Source organism: Lynx rufus, unplaced genomic scaffold (genome assembly GCF_022079265.1).
Source record: "Lynx rufus isolate CCGP_SWC_20201006 ecotype Redwood Valley unplaced genomic scaffold, mLynRuf1.p SCAF_8, whole genome shotgun sequence".
In the NCBI taxonomy this organism is placed as follows: domain Eukaryota; kingdom Metazoa; phylum Chordata; class Mammalia; order Carnivora; family Felidae; genus Lynx; species Lynx rufus.
Window position 1 is genome coordinate 117,425,692 of NW_025814896.1, and position 10,915 is coordinate 117,436,606.

The window sequence follows — 10,915 nt, forward strand, 5'->3', positions numbered from 1 at the left end:
GTGCATTCATGCCTGCCACCTTGTGGGATGTTCAGGAATTAACCCTACCTCCCTCTGCAGACCTACGTCCTCTTCCTTCCCCACCCCAGCCACCCTGCTACAGCCACACATTCCATAGGTTTTCCTGCCTCTTCACTTCTATTCACTTCGCTTCCACCTGACTCCCACCCTCCACCTGTTTCTGCTTGTCTGAGAGTCCCACCCGTCCGTCATCTCGGCCACCCCCAGTGCCACCAGAGCACGCCACTACTACAACGCCTGTCACAGTCCTGTCTCCCTTTTCAGGCTCAGAACACCTGATTGCCCTGACTTTGTGCAGAGATCTGCCACTTTCTCAATGCTTTTACCCATTATCTCTTTTTGATGTTAACCTCCCCTCTATCCTGTGAGTTCAGAAAAGAAGATATGGTTCTTCTTTTTTTTTTAATATGAGATTTATTGTCAGATTGGTTTTCATACAACACCCAGTGCTCATCCAAACAGGTGCCCTCCTCAATGCCCATCACCCACTTTCCCCTCCCTCTCACCCCCATCAATCCTCAGTTTATTCTCAGTTTTTAAGAGTCTCTTATGGTTTGCCTCCTTCCTTCTCTGTAACTTTTTTTTACCCCTTCCCCTCCCCCATGGTCTTCTGTTAAGTTTCTCAGGATCCACATAAGAGTGAAAACATATGAGAAAGACAGACATAGTTCTTTGACTACAGAAGAGGCTAGGACTCTAAGAGGATACACAGCTAGGAAATAGTCCACTCCGTTCATAGAACTCAGAGTCTTCTGGTCCCTCCACTTGGCCTCCCTGATATAGCCGCCTTTATGGTGGGACTTCTCTTCTCATAACTAGGCCTGTCTCTCTAGTTTCTTTGTTAAGCCCCAGGAGGGCCTGGAGCCCATCTCCCATCTCCCCTTATGCACACAGCCCTAAGCCACATCAGTTTTCAGTGAACTACTCTCAGTGCCTGGCGACCCACAGTGGCATTCCACGGAGACCTCAGTCCTTCACCTGCCACATTAGCAATCAGCCAGCCCTCCAGGCTTCTCTCTGCAGAACGGGGCTTAGCTCTGCCTTAGGAGAGCCCCCAGGAGACCCTTCACACGCTTGGAACATGGAACATTTCCTAGAATTGCAGGTGGCGAAAGCCACTGTGTGTGCACACGTACAAAACTGCCTTGCATCTCTTCCTGAACGCTTTTCATAAAGGACCTCGGATCTGAATGCACAGGGACGTGAAAACCTCCCCCGTCCCTTTCCCTGGCAGATGATCTCTGGGGAGGCATTTGTAGCTAGTGTGTAGCTGTCTTCCAGACACGCTGCTTTCCTGGTAAGGGTCACCAACTGAGTTCTTTTTCTCCCATCCTTGTTTGACTTCATCTCAACAACCTAAGAGGCTGCGGAAATAATCCCGCCACATCTCCCCCCAACTCTGTTTTTATGTCTCATGATTGGTTGTTTGTTTTCTGCCCACACATTGCTCTAGAAAGAGTTGCTAGTAGGATGGGAATAAACAGTCTGCTCTCAGAAACACTGCTCACCTCACTCATTCCATGTGGAACTTACTTGTGTCTAGACCCGGTGAGAAAACTTTAAAACTGTGTATGAAGTCAATTACTACTACCTTCACCGTTAATAATAATAATAATATATAAGTTATAATCATATATATCGTATAATATAATAATATGTAATAACTACTATTATAATAAATGCTTATTATGTATCAGCCACAATTCTATGGCTGCTTGTCTTAATTCCTTTACTCCTCACACACACATGGGCTAAAAGGTAGGTCCTCTTACTAGCCCTATTTTACAGATGTGGAATAGGATAGTTAAGTCAATTGCCTAAGGTCACATGAGTCCTTTGATCTTGGACAGGGAGAGAAACCATAATGGGAAATCCCAGACATTCAGGAAATCATCCCCCCAACACCCCACACTAGAACAGACTCTACCTGTCTTCCCTCTCTCCTCCCTTTCTTTCTCTTTTGTACCCCTTATTAGTTCTTTACCTTCCTACCTCTGTGAATGAGGCAATTCCCTATCCCTCTCTAAACTTGACTGTCCTCTTCTGACCATGGGGAGAGGATCCCTCCTTGCTGACCTCATGGCCTGATGATGTGGGAGAGAACCATCAGGACCACGATGGGGTGCACTGAGCCCACTGGAACCTGCTGGGTTCGAAGGAAAGGAGTCAGTCTTCATGTGCTCTGCTCTGTTGCAGCATCTCGGGCTACGGAGCTGCTGGCGGGAAAGGCGGGAAGAACACCATGATGCGGTCCCACGGCGTGTCTGTGCTGGGCATCTTCAACCTGGAGAAGGGCGACACGCTGTATATCCTGGTCGGACAGCAGGGGGAAGACGCCTGTCCCAGCGTAAGTGCCCAGAGTGGGGACCTCTCCTTCACACTCAACAGGACCTGGGCAGGCCCTCACAGGGCATCTGGACTCTTTCCTTCTGGGGGCTCATATTCAAAGATGGCAGGACTCAGCCCTTGTTCTGCCTGCAAATGTCCCTCCATTTCCTGGCCCATTGGGGTGCATAAGAAAGTAGGCGGTATGGCTGTTGGGGTTTCACCTCCCCACAGGAACTAAGGCTGAGGCATGGATTTCAAGAGGAACCCTTAAAACTAAAAAGCTGGATCCAACTTGAATGGGCAAATGGTTGTTCTCAGCAGACTACAAGTTGAAGCCCTTTTCCTAAACTTTCTTGCTAGGACACCAACGTCTTTAGCCCATTATTATAAAACTGGAAAATACCAGTTTAAATTTTTTTAAGTTTATTTATGTATTTTGAGAGAGAGAGAGAGAGCAAGCAGTGGAGGGGCAGAGAGAGGGGGAGAGAGAGAGAATCCCAAGCAAGCTCAGCACTGTCATCATGGAGCCCAACATGGGGCTCGAACTCATAAACCATGAGATCATGACCTGAGCCATAACCAAGAGTCGGATGCTTAACTGAGCCACCCAGGCGCCCCAAGAAAATACCAGTTTAAACATTTTCTGCTCAGCTCTAAATAACAGATTCATAGCCACATAATTGTACATAAATGCATAGGGAAATTTCCAAAAGATACAGATAACAGTGGTTGCTTCCTTTTTTAAAAATTTTTTAAATGTTTATTTATTATTGAGAGACAGAGAGATGCAGAGTGTGAGCAGGGGAGGCATAGAGAAAGGGGAGACATAGAATCTGAAGTAGGCTCCAGGCTCTGAGCTGTCAGCACAGAGCCCGATGCAGGGCTCGAACTCACAAACTGCGAGATCATGACCTAGAGCCGAAGTCAGTAGCTTAACCAACTGAGCCACCCAGGCACCCCAGACAGTGGTTGCTTCTGAGGAGGAGACTAGAGTTGGGGTTGCTTTACTAGTGATGTCTGATATCACAAAAAGAATGTATTCATGTAATGTTTATTATCTGGGTGATTAAAACTAAAAAAGAAATGTTAAAGCGTAGAATCAGAGCTAGAACACCATGCAGTCCACTCTCCCCAATTTACAGATGAGAAAATGGAGACCACAGAGGTGAAGGGACTTTTCCAAAGCCACTCGTAATACAGCACAGAGTAGAGGCTCTGGCTCTTGTTTGTGCTGTGCCCTGCGCTTGCCTGGGACTCGGTTTCTATGCCCTTTTCCTTTTCCCCACTTAGAGCCTGTCATCTAACAAGCCAGACTGCCATCCTCTGTAGTCCCAGAAACAGCCTGTCACTCTGGTTTCTGACCCCATTGTGGTATCCACCTGTCAAACAGGGAGCTCTCCAGTAGCAGAACTTAAGAAAGCCAACAGTGTTCTAAAATTGCCAGAAGAAGGAGACCCTGAAGCCTAACAAAGGAGCAACCATGCAGAGTCCAGCACGCCAGGTGTTTGCCTCTTGTCTGTGTTGGCGGAGACAGGAGCCTGGTGGTGCCGGCTCTCCTGGCGGGAACTCAGCACCGTTAGGTACTGACCTTAGGTGCTCACCTGAAGCACGGCTTCTGCCCAGGGTGGGGCCAAGGCAGGGAACAGAGTTCTAGTGCCCAGGACCCAGGGTCCCTTCTGTAAGAACTTATTCAAGAGTAGCCTTGGGGGACAGATGTGGGAACAGGGACTACACAGAAAGGAGTACAATTCCACAAAACAAATTCAAGACTCCTAAAAGCTGGGCCGCAGGTTGGGAGCGAGGAGTAAAGCACAACACCCGTCCCCACCCCCACCTTTCAGGGTTAAAACAAAGCAACAGGAGGAGGCTTAGCAGGTGCAATCTTGTGCATGAGAAATGTTTGGATTCCAACTTTTATTTAGCAACTATAATCAGGACTTTCCAACCTGATACAATATATTAAGTCATTAAATTACAGGCTGCTGTAATTTCCACAGGAATGTATTGAGTGCTAATGTAATTCTTTCATCTAAGCAGAAAGATTGCATTGACTTCTGCAAGGGACTTTTACTTGATTGGATTGTAATCAGTTATGTCTTTTCACAGGACCAAGTCCTTTTTTTTTTTTAATTCAATTGTAATCTACTTGCTCCTCAGGGTTGCTGCACTTTATCATTGTATTAATCAACCTACTTGCTCTCAAACTTTGTGAAACCACAAGGAGAGCTCTGAAGAAGTCCATTCTCAGCCAGGGACGGAGAGCAGCCCCCTCTGCTGGTGGGGCCAGGCATCGTAGGAACAAGGGGTGGGGTTAGTTCTGGGGCTTCCCTTTGGCTCCACATCGCAGGAGTCACTGGCAGAGAAAGAAAGACCTTCATTCACAGCACTAACTCAATCTCCAGTCCTCTCCAGGCAGAAACATGGTGCCTAGAGAGGATCCTCTCAAGAATGGAGTGCACTCTAAGAATTAAACTGCAGGGTTTGGCAGCTTTCCTGGTGTGATAATACACCTGTGTGGAGTCGTTCTTCTTTGTGCGTGGCTACACTTGAGCCTGGGATGGGCTCTGGCCTCTGGAAACCCCCTCAGCTCCTGCTTCTCCAGTTCCTCCCAAGCCTCATCTGGTGGCATGACCACCAGATCTGGTGGGATGGGTCTCTCAACATCAGCACTATTGACATTTTGGAGCAAATGGGTCTTTGTTGTGATAGGCACTGTAGGCTCTTGAGCAGTATCTCTGGCCTCTACCCACCTGATGCCAGTAGCATCCCCTCCGTGCTGACAATCAGAAATGTGTCCAGACATTTGCCAGGTGTCCCCAAGTCAGCAAAACCACGGGTCTAAATTTTAAATGTCACAACTACCATCACTCGCAAGGCAAATATTGTGAGGCATCAGCCCACACCCAGACAGTCCCCAGTTCATTCACATGTATTCAGCAAATATCTATCAAATACCTTCTCTGTGCTAGGCACTGCTCTAGCAACTTAATATATATCCATGAACAAAGAAAGATCTTTGCCCTGAAGGAGCTAACATTTCCGTTGGGGGAGGAGGGATGAACAATGGCTAGTAAACATCAGTCAGTCAGAACACCCAGAAGTGAGAGTGTTTCGGTGAACAGAAGTAGGGTAAAAAGAGTCAGGTGTATGGGACAGGTTGCAATTATACATAGGGTGGTCAAAGGAAGCCTATTGGACAAATGACAGCTGAGCAGAGTCCTGAAAAGGATGGAACCAGGAAAATATCTGGGGACACCAGCCAAGCAGAAGCCAGGTCCTTGAGGTGGGAGGGTGCCTGGTGTGCTCCCAAAATAACCAGGGTGAGTTGGGGGAGCAAGAGGGAGAGTAGGTGAGAGATGAAGTGATCAGGCCACCATAAGGACATTTTTAAGCCACAGGAGGGTTTTGAGCCTATGGGTGGGAATAAGGTGGGATAAGGAGCTGCTGTGATTTGCCTGTTGTAAGACTCACTCTGGCCATAGACTGAATAGTCCACTTGGGCCCAAGGGAAGAGTCAGCATGATAAATTCAGTGCTTACTACATTAGTCTGGGCAAGAAAGGATGATGGCTTGGACAAAGATGTCAACAGTAGCTGAATTCTGGGCATATTTGGAATGCAAAATCAAAAGGGATTTCCTGCCCAACTAGATGAAGAACTGAGACAGAAAAAGGATCAAGGACGACTCCAGGAATTGCACCTGAGCCACAGGAAGGAGGGAGCTGCTGTCACCTGAGCCGGGAATGCTGTGGAAGGAGATTGGGGGCAAGGTTAGGAGAGGTCTGGTGGACAGCCAGGTGGAGACTTCCAGTAGCCAATGGAGATGGGCCACTGGACTTGAGGAGTGAGGTCTAGAGTAGAGATAGAAATTTGGGAGAAGTCAGCATAAAATTGAGCCAGGATGAGATTGACTAAGGGGCAGTACTGATTAAGAGGAAGACCAAAGACTGAGCCCCGGGGACCCCCCAACATTAAGAGCTTAAAGAAAAGAAGAGCAGAGGAGGCTGAGGGGAACAAGCCATGGAGGTCAGAGGAGATTCCAGAGGGTGTGGTCTCCTGGAAGTCAGGTGAAAAAGTCTATCATGGAGATTTGAGCAAGTCGGCCAAATGCTGCTGCTGGGTCCAGCAAGAGGCAGGCTGAGAATCCACCCTTCTTCGCAGCCCATGCAATTTAAAGAAGATGCCCAGGGGCAACGGGGGTTGGGCGAGAGTCTCAGCTCTGGTTAGACGAAAGGCCATCCACTAGCCCAATGGTTCCCTCCTTCCCACTCCTGCAATCTCCAGCCCTCTGCAGATTCTGTTCACAGGAAGAAGGCATTCCCAAGGAATTGAGGCCTCACTGCTGCTGGGCAGAGAGGAGGAAGAAAGTAGGGTCTGAGGGCATGGACCTTCTTAGCACCACTGGTTCATACTGGGCAGCCCCTCAATTTACACTGGAGGAAGCAGGGCCAGGGAGGTGAGATGCTCCACCCAACGTGGCTCAGCAAATCTCCAACAGAGCCAGTCAAGAAGCCGGATTGGACCCCGTATTTTGTGCTCTGCTCTGCCCAGCAGACAGCCCACCTTTGGGTCCGCTGCCCCCCGGGCTCAGCCCTCACAGCATGCCCTGACATTTCATGTCCACCCCAGGCGGCAGTTAGCAGCCCTCCCCCCACCATCCCCCACCTGGACAGCACTGCACACACACAGGAGAAATGTCAGCTCTCGACAACAGCAATTCAGAAGCTTCCACCCACACTAAATCCACTTTAAAAAATATCAAATTATTTCCATCATTAAATCCAAAATGCCATAAAACAAATTGCATCTTGGCTATTTATCTGGAAATTTCTCTAGTACTCATTGCCGGCACCCCTGAGTGCTTTAGCATAAGGAGTGGCTCAAGATGAATTGCCACGTCCACTGGCTGGTTACACAGCAGCATTCAATGGAAATGTGATGTTTTATTGGCCTTGTTTCTAATAAGTGAAAGGAAAGCCATTTTCCCCCGAAGTTGGGTGGATGTTTGGAGTGTTCTTCTTAGCTGCTGTGCCTGACGAGCCGGCTGGCTGTTCCTGAAGCACTACCCTCTTTATTCAGGGATTCCAGGATCCTGGGCCACAGGGATTTCCTGCACATCCCCAGGGACTCCCAGATGCCTGGGCCCACACCAGGACCACGTGCAGGCCCAGAGTACATCTATATAAAATAGCAACAGCCATTTATTCGGTCCCTAACTTGTGACATACTATCCCAGACACCGGTCTGTACCATCCTCAGTAAAGAGGCCTGCAGTGTCTGTATTCCCATCCCACACCTGGAGGTCAGAGAGGTGGAGCACCTCCTCCACGGTCCCCCAGGGGTGTCTGCTGATTCCTGGGGTCACACCCTGTTCTCCAGGATGAATACAGAGAGCTCCATTTAGAGCTGTGCCAGAGGATTTCTGGAGGCAAGAAGCGGGACATTAGATGGGAGGAAAGAGATGTCCAAAATGGAGACATGATTTTCCTGCAGATGGACTGGGAGTAAAATCTGAGCCTGGCCTCACACCGTTGTGTTCTCTTCCCATGATACTTCAAAATGGCAACTTCTCAAAAATTCATTTCAAGGGCTCGCCGCTGCCTAGAGAATGAAGTCTGGCTGGATTCAAGGCTTCTGGCCATTGTCTGACTGTCCAGGTGTATTTCCTTACCCACTCACATTTACACTTCCTCTGCGCTATCTCCCCACCGAGGGTCTTGGCCATTCCCCCTTCAGAGTCCAGAGGATCCTAAGGTGGACTTTTCTGAGCCAAAGAGACTCTTTGTGCGTTTCCTCAAATCCGCACCCCCCCTCACCTCCTTCTCTCTGGGCTCATGCTGCTCTCTTCCCCTGGAATGCCCTTTCCCCATTCTGTTTTAAATCTCCCTATGCTTGAAGGCCCAACTAAACACCACCTCCTACAGGCAGGCCTCCTTGATCACGTCAGCAACAAAATCACTCTCCCTCCCCCAACTTCCCATGCATTTTCCAGCTAAGCTATCCTGTCATCCTTCTCTCTACTCCCTAGTGACAGTTACTTGTGTATAGATTTTTTTTTTCTCTCTTCAACTCAACTGTAAGCTATTTGAGAGGTCTTCAGAGCCTGTCATTAAGCATAGAAGGTCTGTCTGCTGGGAAGTAGAGAACCTTGGACACAAACCTGAGGTGCTTTTTGTTCCCACAGACAAACCGGTTAATCCAGAAAGTCTGCATTGGAGAGAACAACGTGATAGAAGAAGAAATCCGCGTGAACAGGAGTGTGCATGAGTGGGCAGGAGGGGGCGGAGGAGGGGGCGGAGCCACCTACGTATTTAAGGTAAGGTCGGCTGTGCCAGCTTCCCATGGGTGGTGATGTCCGAGAATCGTGGACCCACCACAGTGGGTTCCCACGATGGCCCTGGGGATGAAACACCTCAGGTGTCCTCAGCCCCATTTAAAGATGAGCAAACCGAGGCCCAGAGGGACATAAGCGTCCCTGTCTGTCCAAGAACCAGCAGGTTCTTCTCTCGCTGATGTCACCAGGCAGGCCCTACCCCAGAGTTCCAGAGGGTCCCCTGGTGCCCTCCTCTGTCCTAAGGTGGGGTTTCTGACATGATGAAACCCAGGCCAAGGCTTCTTGCTCGGTCCTTCCGCCAGGACAGTGATGCCGAGGGCTTAATCTTGAAGTTGTGGAGGTCAAAGCCAGAAACCCTGGAGAGCAGGGAGGAAAGTGGGAGCAGAGAGACCCGCTTCTGAGCACCAGCACCCAGCCCTCTGAGGCTAGTGTGAGAAGCTTCAGGAAAAGCCCCATCCCCCCCTCCTGGTGTTGGTATATTTATATCTCCCGGCGCTTTGGCTTCTCTGATTGAACCCTGACTGATTCAGGAGCTGGGGGAGGGTGGGAAGGGGGGTGGGTGAGAGCTAATGGGTGGCGGTAGCATGAGGTCAGACCCCTCAGACCACCGAGATGTCACCCACGGCCCAGCAAGCGCTCAGACACTTTAAACACTGAAGTGGCTCAGAGATCCCCATAGTGGAAGCCCAGCTCTGTTTCTCAGTCTGTGAACATCTCCCCGGGCAGATGAAGGATGGCGTTCCAGTGCCCCTGATCATTGCAGCTGGCGGTGGCGGCAGGGCCTACGGGGCCAAGACAGACACATTCCACCCAGAGAGACTGGAAAATAACTCCTCGGTTCTGGGGCTGAATGGCAATTCCGGAGCCGCAGGTAAGGCACCGCAAGCCCTCCCTTTCCCAGGACGTGCCCCCAGGACCGCAAGAGCTTGGGCTCGGCTGGTCGCCATTGCACCTGCACCTTGGTTGCTGGCACTCGAGAAGCTGGGAGCTCTGGATATTGGTACCAATATCCAGGGAGGAAGGGCATCCCACGGCTCAGGGACCTGGAGTCATCTTCACTGACCTGGGGTTTGGATTGCGGGCCACTGGGAAAAGGAGACAGGCAGCAGCATTAGGATGGGCAGCCCAGCCTCCCTGAACTTCATCAGATCCAACTGGATATGAGTGGATGGAAGAAGTATGGGCAGAGTCAGGGCGCCCCCCCCCACCTGGAGGCCCTCCGGTCGGTGCCTCCAGGCCCTGGGCTACTAGATCACACATCCCGCTGGAAAATCTCTTTCGGGAATTGCCACGGTTTGCCAATCCGTGCTCGTTAGTGAGAGCCAGCCACACAGAAATAGGAGACAGACATTGACGCCGTGTCTGAAGAGAAAATGCAGTTCATTTTTGTATTTTCTTTTCTCCACAATCAGACCAAGGATCTCAGAAGGCATATAAGATTTGAGATTAATGAAAACAAGTCCTCAAACTTTCCCTACAAGTGAGAGATGGCTAGAAGAGAAGGGAGAGTGGGAGTAGGGCTTGGGTGCTTGGTGAAGACCATCCAGCGATGTTCACAGCGGCAGTTAAGAACTCTCCCAGCACTTCCACATCTGTTGTACGTGTGCTTCTCAGCACCACCCGCAGGGCTTTCCCGTTGTACTATTATTCCCATTTTACAGAAGAATCAATGAGCTCATAGAGTTGGTAGATTTTTTTTTTTCTCCAAATAGCCAAACTGTTTCATACTCAGTCCATTGTTTAAAACACTGCTGTGGTTCATTTGGGTTTTTTTCTCTTTATGCCGATTGTTTTCTTTTCCACACATTTGCTTAAAAGCTGTAAGATGGAGTGAGGGATTAGAAACCATCTCAGCGGGGAACGCTGCAGGGCGCAAGGTTACAGTGGCAGGTGCAGGGGAGGGAGGGAGGGTGGGCACAGGGGAGGGCTGGCAGACATGGTGCCAGGTCTCATGGCCCCCGCTTCAGGTCCCTAATGGAGCTGGAGGGCCTTCCCTTAGCCACGAGATGTCAATGGCCCTGAAAGGCCCACATTCTGCCCTTCAGCTGGAGGAAAGGAAGCCAGCACCCTGTAGCTTTCAAAGCTGATTTGCCTGGGGGCCTCAATTCAGCTCTGATTGTCCATTCTAGATTGAGCTTGTTCCTGACCTTGGCCTCCTCTCCTAAAACGAAGCTCCCTCTCTCTAGCACAGTGGTGATCCCCAGCTGCAGCTCCCCCATGTAGACATCCCTCT

The 10,915-nt window shown here is 49.9% G+C and overlaps 1 protein-coding gene across 1 annotated transcript in view; it reads left to right on the top strand.

Moving 5' to 3' along the window:
• The window catches only part of ALK (ALK receptor tyrosine kinase), a 674,721-nt gene that overhangs the window by 627,978 nt on the left and 35,828 nt on the right, over positions 1–10,915 (top strand). Inside the window, exons 13-15 of the mRNA XM_047068721.1 lie at positions 2,218–2,368; positions 8,533–8,664; positions 9,409–9,553. Coding sequence (XP_046924677.1) covers positions 2,218–2,368; positions 8,533–8,664; positions 9,409–9,553 — 428 coding nt within the window. The remainder of the gene's footprint in view (positions 1–2,217; positions 2,369–8,532; positions 8,665–9,408; positions 9,554–10,915) is intronic.